This window comes from Dendropsophus ebraccatus, chromosome 14, assembly GCF_027789765.1.
Source record: "Dendropsophus ebraccatus isolate aDenEbr1 chromosome 14, aDenEbr1.pat, whole genome shotgun sequence".
In the NCBI taxonomy this organism is placed as follows: Eukaryota; Metazoa; Chordata; class Amphibia; order Anura; family Hylidae; genus Dendropsophus; species Dendropsophus ebraccatus.
In genome coordinates this window covers 65,860,290-65,872,939 of record NC_091467.1, presented here as the reverse complement: position 1 = coordinate 65,872,939, position 12,650 = coordinate 65,860,290, and the positions used below count along the sequence as shown (strand labels likewise).

The 12,650-nt window shown below is 43.9% G+C and overlaps 1 protein-coding gene across 1 annotated transcript; it reads right to left on the bottom strand.

Moving 5' to 3' along the window:
• Positions 1 to 987: 987 nt before the first annotated feature.
• Positions 988 to 11,855, bottom strand: TRIM16 (tripartite motif containing 16). The gene is made up of 6 exons (XM_069953151.1): positions 11,102 to 11,855; positions 8,660 to 8,755; positions 7,352 to 7,585; positions 6,961 to 7,132; positions 4,718 to 4,813; positions 988 to 2,780 (listed from the first exon to the last, which is right to left on the bottom strand). The coding sequence occupies exons 1-6, from the start codon at positions 11,615 to 11,617 to the stop codon at positions 2,008 to 2,010; spliced, it is 1,887 nt and encodes a 628-aa protein (XP_069809252.1). The 5' UTR covers positions 11,618 to 11,855; the 3' UTR covers positions 988 to 2,007.
• Between the last annotated feature and the right edge of the window lie 795 nt (positions 11,856 to 12,650).

Here is a 12,650-nt window from a genome sequence, read left to right as displayed (position 1 = left end):
AGATGGCGGGAGCAATGTGATGGGCAATGATCTTGTGTTCTGGCTTGTCACATACCACCTACCTAACCAGTCTTGTTGGAGTTGAGAAAATTTCCTCCAATTTGTTTTCAATTCCCCGCAGAGTCCTGTGAATGGCGGAGTATCTGCTCCTGGTGACATATACACTGTGTGCTCCACTGCTCAGTGATCATCTTCCAGGTGAGTGTGTGCAGCAGTGCATACAGCATGAGCACTCACCTCCTGGAGGCCGCTCACACTCGCTCTGCAGAGACTGGTAAATGAGCGGGGAAGCATGATAGATACAGGAGCAGGAACACGTGCCTGTCCCAGGACTCCCTGCTCCTGTACTTACCATATTGGCTTTGGGTGCCAAAAAGTGTTTTGCCCTTATTGTATCCTTAAAAAAAATTTAAGTGAATTTGTGAATTAAGTGAATTTGTTTCATTTGTCTTTGGGGTTTCTGGGCAAGATCTGTAACAGGGCCCCACCTAAGGGTCTTATTAGACAGCCCAATCATGAAGTGTAAACGTGCCCCGATGTGCTAGACCAGCGCTCATTTACTGAGCAATTATCGTTAGCGATGTCCATGCAGCCCTTGCCTTTAGTGTAAAATAATAAAGTATTTACTCAGCCAATCACTGGGCGTGGTCCTGTCTCAGCCAGTGATTGGCTGAGTGGCCTATCAGGGCGGAGACTGGACCAGATGGGAGCAGAAGACAGGGGGAAGGCCCAAGGATACTGGGGAACGTGGTAGGGTAAGTAAATACTTTATTATTTTATATTACAATCATCATCCGTCGGCGGCGCATCTCTATTACAGGTAGCGATGCACGCCTTAGAGCGGTTATCCAGCGATACTTTCTTCCAGAGACAGCCCCACTCTTGTCTCCAGCTTGGGTGCAGGTTTTACTGCTCAGTTCCATTGAAGTGAATAGAGCTTAATTGCAAACCGCACCTGAACTGGAGACAAGAGTCGTGTTGTTTCTGAATGAAAGTGGCCATGTTTTTGTGGCACAGGATAACCCGTTTAAGCCCAATGATTCAGCCGATTATTGCTCTTTGTAATAGGGCCCTAACACAGCTGTGTTATTATTTTATAGAGGGGTCCCCCACCCCAAGCATTAAGATCCAACTGCTTTCCCAACACCCTTTACTGCAATGTCCCAGCCATGGGGGATTAGTGGCCATATGGATATAAAGAACAAAAGACATGACAGTTTTATTAATAGAGTCGATGCTTGTTTTTTCCGTTTTATTATTATTATTAGAGAATATCTAGTAAATTTGTTTACTATATGATATATATATAACACTGAAAATATCTAACACTAACGCTACTGGTGAACTATTAGCCCAGCACTACCATAGAGACTGTAGAGACAACTGCATGCCCAGCACCCCGAACAGGATCAAGTGGGCTTTATTATAGTGGGTAAGTAGCAACCCCCCTTATAAATCTGATGCCTCCATATGCTGCAGACACCAAGCTCATATCCCTATGTGAGGACACTGCCAATCTAGTATTGTGATTGCTTTCTCAATAGCACCTTCATAGGGCAACAGGGGTATTGCGACTGTGGAGGTCTGAAATTTATCATGGGTGTCCTGTAGTTTAGTACTTCTATTATTCCAGATTTCTAAGCCTTTTGGCACGGTAAAAGCTTGTGGACTCTCTTTATCTGAAATATTATTTATTCTAAACGTTAAAACAACACAAACCTAACACCGTCGGATATGTATGGAGAAAGCTATTGTCATGGAGAATAATGCCTGACTGTGACCTCCGTTACGTATTCTGTAAAAGCAGTGAAGGAAAGTGGTGGATGAGAAGTGACAAGTTCAGGGCACATTTCTAGCCCAAAATATGTTGCCGTATTTTACGATCCTTCGCCAGTATTGGGATCAATGCAATACTCAAAAGTCTAATGTTCTCTGATAATATTCTTGGCTAAGAATGTTCTTCACCATAAGAATGTTCCAGACCAAGCCAAGGGCCAAAACACAATCTTACACCATGGTGACTTTAGTAATGGAGTGACCTTCCCCTGACTCTAGTTTTCCATTGGTTTCTATGACAGAAGACAGTGTTGACTTGACAGAATCAGCTGCTTCTTGACTGACATTCGTCTCCACCTTGATTGTCTGAATAGTGGTATTGACTACGACTTCTGTCTTGGTAGTTGTCAACAGGACGGTGTCCTTGGAATCCACTGGTGAAACCTTGGGTTCCACCGTTTGGACCATGTCATCTGGGCTGATTATGGTCACAGAACTTTCCTTTTTAGGAAGCCAAAAGGCAGCATAAAGGGGTTCGGAAAAACTGGCCTCAAACCTGTGTAGTAGCGTCATGGTGTCCTTGACCCCATAAAACTCCACCGTGCCTCTCTGGTAGTTTATATAGACTCCAATCCTTGAACACTTCTCGGTCTTTAGTGGTGTCCCCACATCGCTGTGCCAGGCTGAAAATTCTTTACCATTCCACTTAAGGGTCCATGAGAAGTCATTCCCGATGATGGTGCTGTTACTCTCCGTCCCCTTCCTGTCAATACATTTGTAGGTAACGCCAATGTAGATGACTTCCCCTTTGAACTCCACCTCAAAGTAATGGCGGCCCATGTAGAAGCTTTCCTCACTAAGGACCTGATGCCAGTGCTCGAACCTCTCCGGGTCTGGTGGGTAAGGCTGTTGCCATGGGGCAGCGTTGTTCACTTTACGGTTGTTCTGTAATAACCTCAGGAAGCAGTGAGCCGTCGCCGGGTCCAAGGTCACATTGGTTTTATCTAGAATCACAGAAACGTGAAAGATTAGGACAAGGCTTTACACTCCTCAACATTGAAATAGCAAAACGATAAGGAAAAGTCGTGGAATTAGGGAAATCACAGGATCGGTCGATATGGTGATCAGATACAAACTATTCAAACTTCTCAGGACTTATCGCTGAAGAGGATAGACCTCCATTCCAGCCTCTATTGTTGTCTTGCTCTGCACCATATCCTTATGGCTTTTCCTTCCTGGTGTTGCAATCTCAATGTTGAGGCGTGTAGATAACTCATAACAAGTCATTTTTATCCGATACCAAAATGAACAGGCACTTGCACAATGCTTGTTGACTGGAAACAGTCAACAAGCAGGTTACTTCTTGCTGATACATCTTACATGGCTTTTTTTAATCAAGAGAAATGAGCTGTAATCTAAAATTATCGTTGGTAGTTCACTGATCGTTCGCATATTAGTTCGTGTAATAAGTCGTTCGCCGATAAAACATGTTGCGTGGGAACGGCTAACGACCATATAGCAGCATAAAAACGATTGTTCATAATAGTAATCAGTGAATGTAATAACTTCAGAATTGTTCGCTACAAAATTGCCAGTTATCGCTAGCGAATGATCATGAAGAGTGAATCTTTGAACGATAATCACTACGTGTAATACGGCCTGTGTTCAACCAAGCGCCATCTCAGGTGAAAATAAGCATTACATCATACCCATTCATATCAATTGATAGGCTACTCCCCAACTCTTGGAGGTTCAAGGTCAGAATATGAAGATTTGTTGGGCTTGAGAGATCCGGCCACTAAGTAAGGTCCATTCATTCACTTTCATTACCACCATCTGGTTGTCCTCTCCGATCGTGGTGCATAGCATCAGCAAGTTGCATTGCTTTTTGGGGTTTTTATTTGTGATCATCCTGAGACTGTGGACGTTCCAGATCTGTAGGTGGTGCGGCTGTATAGGGTGTTTATTCAGTGTTCATCATGCAGAAATTGCTACATCTCAGCTTTATGAGGCTGTAAAACCATCACTAGGGCCGAGCAGAGTTAAGTGCATTAAATGACGATTATCACAGTCTCTATGAACCTTATGTACTGATCGAGATAACAGGAGACTGTGACCTACATAGAGCTGGGAGGGTAAAGTTAAACACTAGAATAACCAGTCCTTGTCTAAAGAAAATTTCCACTGCAGATGAGGGAGACTGTTTATCAAGGTGTAAAATTCCTCAAAAACATTTAATTTAAATTTCAAAAAACATTCACATTCGGGTTTTTTTTACCTACTAATTTTTTCATTCAATGGTTGATTCACATTCAGTTTAATTTGATGTCTGTTTATATTACGGACAAAAAAATGAAGTGTAAGTGGCTTCTTTTGATCCATTTACATTAAAATAAAACCCTTTCAGATTCTTGTATTTTGAGACAAAAGAAAATGTAAAAAAAAATATATTTTTTTGTCTGTAGATTGAAGATTTTTTGAAGGTGGAAATATGAACGGTAAAACTCTGCACATAGCTTGGTCCTAAAATAAAGACCAATGTAGTTGGCATCAGAGGTCCTGAACAGTGAAATTTATGTGCCTCCAAATTCTACTGCTTTTTCTATGCCATAGTCTAAAAAAGGATGTGGCCTTCATTACTTAGCAGTGTGAACTATGCCCTGGGTTACATAGGGGTGTAAGCTATACCCTAGGTTACTCGGGGGGATGAACTATACCCTGGGTTACTCAGGGGTATGAACTATTGGCTGGGTTACTCAGGGGGTGTGAACTATGGGTTGTTACTCAGGGGTATGAATTATGGGCTGGGTTACTCAGGGGTGTGAACTTTTTTTTATTATTTTCTAAATTATATTAGCAACACTATGAAACATTCTTCAGATCCAAAGCCAGAACCTTGGTGGGCAGGAAGTTATAGCACATCAGTTGTTCGCTTACTCACATTTCAGGAAGTCTTCTCTAGCGGAAGGGTCGGGAGCCGTAATCTTGTGATTCTTGGAAACAATTGCGGATACCATGGTCTTGATCCCCACGTCCTCTGCGAAAATAAAGTATGATAAATTAAATAATTCAAACACTCTAGATAAATTCTGTACAAAGATTAGTCGGCAAAAACCATCATCTGTGATCAGTGGTCTGTTTCTTATTGATTGTATGCAAATAGAGATGAGTGAACCTGGAAAACGCTTAGGTTTGTTCAAACCACAACGCTCTGTATTTGATTACTGGTGGCTGAAGAAGTTGGGAGCATCCCTTAAACTGCCTGGAAAACAATAAAGGGAACCAATCACGCCGAATATGCCCCTAATGATAAGGAAACGTGCTGGTACATCACCCAGCACGCTTCCAAAACATACCCCTGTACCCTCCGTGCCCTCCTTGTTTACGCCATAATCTTACATTTCTGAAGTCTCGCGCTATATGGTAATTGGCTGTAAGTAGTCATAGTATGTAGTCACGGCGTATGTAGTCACGGTCCTGGGCGTAGCTAGGCAGGGTCCTGGACGGTTGTGAGCGCTGTAATCACACCAGAGGGACGTGATTGAAGACCTGCATTCCACTGACGTCACCTGGGGCCTGCGTTCCACGTCGGCGGTGCGGCAACGTCTTTAGCACGCCGCGCAAGCGCAGTACGTCAGCGTCTTCTCCTGCCATACTGCGCATGCGCTGCGTGCTAAAGACGTTGCCGCGCCGCAGACGTGGAACACATGCCCCGGCTGACGTTAGCAGAACGCAGGTCTTCAATCACGCCCGTCTGGGCAGGATTACAGTGCGCACAACTGCCTAGGACCCTGCCCCCCTGGAGGGCACAGAGGGTACAGGGGTATGTGTTGGAAAGCGTGCTGGGTGATGTACCAGCACATTTCCTTATCATTAGGGGCATATTCGGTGTGACTGGTTCCCTTTAGTACATACGCAGGCCATAGACTGTATCCATGTTTTCCGACTTCCTAGGGCTGGATCCAACTTCTTCAGCCACCGGTAATCAAATGCAGAGTGTTTTGGCTTCAACAAACCCAAGCGTTTTCCAGGTCCACTCATCTCTAGATGCAAATCTGTTATTCTTGGTGGATCTCCTCCAGGATCTGTGGTCTGGTCTTCCCCTATGCGAGTCTCAAAACACAAGATTAGCCAGATATCCCTAGTCTGTTGCTACGGGGTGCCTCCCTATTTATGTTCCAATACTTGCAACCGAGGGGACTTCAGGGGTTATCTATCAGGGTGGTGTGGTGCTCTCCCCATCTGGAGGCACCCCGTGGCAACAGACTAGGGATATCTGGCTATTCCCGTGTTTTGAGACTCGCACGCGAGGCTCCACAGACTTCTTATTTGCATATTTACATTTTTGGGGGCATCGGTGGAGACTCTTGGTTGAGTACTTCATTGGAGTTTTTTCGCTCCTTGAGCTCAGTGATTGCTGTGTTTTTTTGTTGACTGGTCTTCCACTACATAGATGAATGGGCATCTGTTGTTCCTGGTTGGCTTCTGCTATGATGTGTTGTCAGGTCTTGGCTGCAATTTAAGGGGTTATCCAGTGTTAAAAAAAACATGGCCGCTTTTGTCCAGAGACAGCACCACACTTGTCTCCGATTTGGGTGGGATTTTGCAACTCGGTTCCATTGAAGTGAATGGAGCTTATTTGCAAAGCACACCTGAATTGGAGACAAGAGTTGTGCTGTCTTTAGAAGGAAGCAGACATGTTTTTTTCTAACATTGGATAACCCCTTTAATGGGATAAAGATCTGCTGATCATCATCAATCTCCTCCATGGCCAGGTTCCATGCTTTTGGCATTGGTCATGAACAACTTTTTGACCAGCCTTTTGGTTAATCCACAACCTGTAGTATATGGCGTCCAGCTGTTTGTTCTTCTGATGTTCTCCAAGGTCGTAAATCCATTTATTTGTTTCCAGATTAAATATTTACTCACATGAAACAGTTGCCGGCGCCGTGTGTTCTGAGCTGGAGCCTTATACCAGGACACCTACATCTATCTGTTCCTATTCTATAGGCATTCTCGCCATATTTTCTCATAATATCCTAGGTGGCCCCTGAAAAAAGACAAGACCTCCCCGGATTCCAAGAAGCGGCAAGCAGAATTGTGATTGCAGATCTACAGAGTAACATAATAGACTATCTAGAATTAGGAAGATTAAACTAATAAAATAATTTAGCATCCACTTACCTTCCTTAGCGAACTCCTGAAGGTTATCAATATACGACGTCTGCAGGTCCATAATAACTTTCTTGGTTGAGTCCTTCACCACCTTCCTGATCCCCGACAGCTTGTCTACGAGTCCGATGTAAACACTGGGAAGGGGGTCATCTCCCGTCGCCTTCTTAAATTCACAATATTCCTGCAGAAGATACATATGACATTTGGTCAAAAATCATCCAAAGATGCAGTACCAACAATGACCACCGGGTAAAATAAAAAATTTACAATGTAATTTGTAGGCTATACTGGTTAGGAATCACATATAGTCAGGAATGTTTCTCCATAAAATCAAGAAGATAAGAGGGATGGATGGAAGCCCATTGGGTTATACTCTAGTATATGCCCATGCGTCTGGTACCTGAAGGAAGCAGAACTCGCTGGTGTGGTTCGCTATCCCTTCCACTTTGGCTTTAATCTTCCGAAGCTCGTTGCATTGCTGCTCGAGGTGCGTCTTAATCCCTATGGACTGGTTGATGGCGGCTCTCTCACGCTGCTCCAGGAACTCCAGCACTTTGGCGTGTGCGTTCTTGACGGCATCATGAAGCTCTTGAAACTGGAGGTCTGTGGCTCGCTTAGCATCCGCAACAGAATTCTACAAGAGACAGAAGAAAGGTTTTACCAAAATCCACCAATCCAACCATTAGAGTTGAGCGGGGGTTCCAACCTATATACCCCCCCCCCCCATCTCCATGTTGGGCCCCGGCAGCTCTGTTATGAATAGAGCCGTGGGTCCAGCATGCGAACGGCGGCTGTATTTATTCCTATGAAAGAGCTGAGTACACCAGAAGAGCGCTGTACTCGTCTTATTCCATCGGCTCCATAGGAAGGAATAGAGTCGCGAGTCGCGCACCAGACCCACGGCTCTATTCATAACAAAGCCGCCGGGGCCCAACACGGAGATCGGCGGGGGGTTCAGAGGTCTGATAGGGGAGAAGTGAATTTTTCCTAGACAACCTCTTTAAGTACCGCTCCGCTCTACCAACCATCATGCATTGGTGTCCATAGATATGGAATTACTGCCACTAGTATCCGCTCCTTCTCCTACACTGCAATGCTAGGACTCATTTGGGGCTATGTGAAGTCTATACCTTGGAATCCATTTTCTATCACTGTTGCTATTGAGCTGTACCCATAGATTAGTATCTAGTTACTTAACAAACCGTTTGGCATTGGCCCGGACCTTGTATATATCGCTCATTGTGTTACTAATACCCGATGTTTGTTTCTCAGACTCAGGATCATCTGGTATAAAGGTCATTCATTGTGTCATTGATCATCATGTTGATTCTTTCTCTACCTTATCTGAAACCCGTAGAGGTGGCCGCTCCATGGGAGAAGATACCATAGACAAATAACCTTATATTGCAGGGGGGCATTGTGGGCATAAAAGCTGGGACCTATCTGAGCCAATGGGAAGAACTCTGTATCTGTGCACAGGGTGCGCTCTGTCTTAGGCCGGGTTCACACTGAGTTTTTGCAATACGTTTTTTTCACCCGTTTTGATCTGTTTTCCATCGACTTTTATAATAAAAAAAAAAAGCATCAAAAAACAGATTTAAAACATATCCTTTTTTAGTGTACACAAAAATTTATCCCTTTAAATATATCAGTCAGCCCAGGTCAGTGTGATTCTCCCATGTCACAAATGACTCCCCCCCCCCCCTACCTGTATAGATGTGGTATTCGCTTCCAACTTAACAATCGCGTTCTCCGCACACTTTAGCTTCCAGTCGTATTCTGTAACAATCTCCTTAACCTCTGCCTGGAGGTGAGAGAGAACATATAAGATAAATATCTCATCATGTAACATACATAAAGTGACAACCACTAATTGTATGGGTAGTAGTCACAGCCACGCCCCCTTTTTAAAGGGGAAATTCATAAAGAACACCTGGTCACACCCAGACCGGAGCCATCCCCAGGGATCAGGACTATTATACTGCAATTAATAATGGAGGTTAATCTGCACCTAAAGCCGGTACCGAAGTGACAACTACAGACAGGTGTGTGCACTGGTTGTCACTTCCACTGATAAGGTAAAAGTGTATATAGGGGAAATCCTGAGGCTGTGACAAGTGGAGACTAGCAACATTATTATAGTAGTTATATTCTTGTATATAGGGACAGTATTATAGTAGTTATATTATTGTATATAGGAGCACTATTATAGTAGTTATATTCTTGTATATAGGGGCAGTATTATAGTAGTTATATTCCTGTAAATAGGAGCAGTATTATAGTAGTTATATCACTGTATATAGGGAGCAGTATTATAGTAGTTATATTCCTGTATATAGGAGCAGTATTATAGTAGTTATATTCTTGTATATAGGAGCAGTATTATAGTAGTTATATTCTTGTATATAGGAGCAGTATTATAGTAGTTATATTCTTGTATATAGAGGGCAGTATTATAGTAGTTATGAACTGGAGAGAGTGGAACGGCTGCACATCCCATCTATGGCTGATACTAATGCCGCTAGGCCTATATTAAAAATCAACACCAGAGTGTCTGTATATGAATTGATCAAGCCATATTGCCCCGTGTACCACCGCGCAGGTCCTCTGGTCCACACGGGTCCCTACGCTAACTCCACACCGTGTCGGTCAGCGACCGCCAACCCCGCAAAGCGTGCACGTGCAGGGAAGGGAGGCCATGGAACGGCCCTGCAACCCCAATGTCACAGGACCAGACCCAAAAAGCCCCACCAAAACCCAGCCAGCACCACCGGCGGGGAAGGCCGTTCCACTCTCTCCAGTTCGTATTATAGTAGTTATATTCTTGGATATAGGAGCAGTATTATAGTAGTTATATTCCTGTAAATAGGAGCAGTATTATAGTAGTTATATTCCTGTATATAGGGGGCAGTATTATAGTAGTTATATTCCTGTATATAGGAGTAGTATTATAGTAGTTATATTCCTGTAAATAGGAGCAGTATTATAGTAGTTATATTCTTGTATATAGGAGCAGTATTATAGTAGTTATATTCTTGTATATAGGAGCAGTATTATAGTAGTTATATTCTTGTATATAGGGGGCAGTATTATAGTAGTTATATTCCTGTATATAGGGGCAGTATTATAGTAGTTATATTCCTGTATATAGGGGGCAGTATTATAGTAGTTATATTCCTGTATATAGGAGCAGTATTATAGTAGTTATATTCTTGGATATAGGAGCAGTATTATAGTAGTTATATTCTTGGATATAGGAGCAGTATTATAGTAGTTATATCCCTGTATATAGGGGGCAGTATTATAGTATGTTTAACGGGGGCCTTGGGGGCTTGGTTCTACGACACTGGGGTCACTGGACCGCTTTGCTGCTCCCCCCTATGGGCACTGGATTTGCGGCTGTGGTGGTCACCGGCGAACGCTGCAGTATCAGAGACCTGTTTGTGGTACATGAGGCAGTATGATTTGATCAAATTTTATGCCAACTACTAATGATGGTTTCTAATGTAGCTGAACAAGCTTTAGTATCAACCATGGGTGCGATGTGCAGCCATCTTTGTTCTGCACGCTTTTTTATTATCGTATGTTAACGCTCTCATAACGCAATGTTTAGAAATGTTTAAACTAGATACACTCCATTGAGTTTTTGTTTCTAGATGTTTGCAGGGTTCTGATGTTAGGACAAGCACCATCATGTCGGGCGTTGTCACCATCGCACGTCCTGTACACACTTGCTCAGGTATCCATACATTTCAGATCATTTTTGCTACGCACTTTAGGAACTAATACAAGAAATTGTTAAAGATCAACATAAACACTTCACATATATGAAATATTCCGTATACAGATTTTTATTATTAACGTCTATCTATATTATACTAACAATGGAATTAAATAATTCTATCTATACAAGGATTGTCCCGTGATGATTCCTGGACCCTCCCTGGTCAGACATTGAGGAATATTCTTTTGATGTGACATCTTTGAATCACCTAGTGCAGGATACAATGATATCACGGCGCCCCCTATGTTATCTAATCAGTACCCCTCCCATGGTATCTCTCACGCCAACTACAAATATTTGTAGAGCCGCCTGCTGATTTCTGCAGATATGGAGGAACAGGACGAGTCCTCGGAGCTCACGTCTCACCTCCACCTGCTTCCTGGCTTTGGTGCACGGGATTGGGTTGTGGTCCTTGTGGTCCCCGGTGGCACAGTCCTCACAGATACACATCAGGCTCTCCTTACAGAACCACTCCAGAGGTTTATTGTGGATGCTGCAGCACCTTAAGGCGGCATCATTTACAGGGGGCACCAGTTGATGGGCGTGCAGCTTGGGGTTGTCCATGTGGGGTCTCAGGTGGGCTGTGCAGTAGTTCACCATGCAGGTCAGACAGGTCTTCACAGCCTTCACCTTGGTCTCTAAGCAGAAGTCGCACCAGACCTCATCCCCTGCAGGTTCCTCAGCTTTCTCCATTGAGGGATCTTTAGCTTTTCCTTCCTGTCCATCTGCAGGAGCGGCGGTCACCAGTGCTCCCAGCTCGGCTATGGAGTGGCTCTTAGTCGTCTTGCCCACCTTGCCCTCCTCGTTGCGGCACATGGAGGAGATTTCTCCACAGCTTTGGCATTTGGAGACCGGCTTGGAATCCTTCTCTGTGTCGGCCATGTTGAAGAAGCTCGCAGCTCAAGTCGCAAACTTTTCTGCTTTCTGTCTTGCAGAAGATCAGGTTTACAGAGGGCCACACCTGACTGAGTAACCCGGCCAGGAGCGTTTAACTGCTTGTGTGCCAGGATCAGCGCACACACCACTCCACTTCCTTACAAGTCAGGCTTTCCTCTGAGTGTGGGGAAGGACGTGGACAATGCTGACATCATCTGCTGGTTTGTTCTCAGTGTTTGCTGAATTCTTCCTAACCTTGAGAGATGTGCACCCTGGGTAGATAAAAGTGCAATTAAAGGGGCTGTCCACCTTTTTTTTTTCTTTTTTTCTTTTTTGCCAATTCAGCTTAGTCATTGTATGAGGAGAAGTTCTGCAACATTTAAATATACTTTGCATATCAGTTTTTCCGGATCTCTGCTTACAGATCACTATTACACGGCCGTATGGCTGATAATCGTCTTGTGAAATAGAAGACAGCAATGATCGGACATGAACTATGTCGGCTGATCGTTGCAGTCGTATGTCTTTCTACTGTTTCGATGTTGAAAGACAAACGACTTATATAGCGACGATCTGCGGCAGCAGACCACTGCTATCTCCTATGGGCTGCCTGGATGATCTAGCGATCACCCAGGCAGCCCCCCTAAACTTCCCCGTGGCCCCTTTGTACTCACCCGCTCACTGCTGAAGCGTGTAATAGCAGCGGCAGCAAGCAAGGAACAAGGAGCAAACGAGTGCGTCGCACCATGTAATGCTCTGCTTACAGATCACTGCTTATTGATCACTTTCTCTGCTTACAGATCTCTTAGGGTCCTATTAAACAAATTGATTTTTAATGATCAACGACTAACGATAAATGATCGCAAATGAGATTGTTTATCGTTAACCTGAAATCGTTAACCATATTACACAGAACGATGGTCGTTACCATGATCGGTCACTCCATCTGATCCCAGCAAAACAACGGACAATGTGCAATTACACTGAACGATTAGTGAACAAATGCGAAACTTGAGCGAACGAATGTGGAATTACAGCG

Excerpts from the sequence above, each read along its gene's own strand:
- TRIM16 (XM_069953151.1), bottom strand. The coding sequence starts at position 11,617 with ATGGCCGACACAGAGAAGGATTCCAAGCCGGTCTCCAAATGCCAAAGC. Across the intron at positions 8,756-11,101 it reads AAGCCAGGAAGCAGGTGGAG|GCAGAGGTTAAGGAGATTGT; the intron begins GTGAGACGTGAG and ends TCTCACCTCCAG. Across the intron at positions 7,586-8,659 it reads CGAATACCACATCTATACAG|AATTCTGTTGCGGATGCTAA; the intron begins GTAGGGGGGGGG and ends TGTCTCTTGTAG.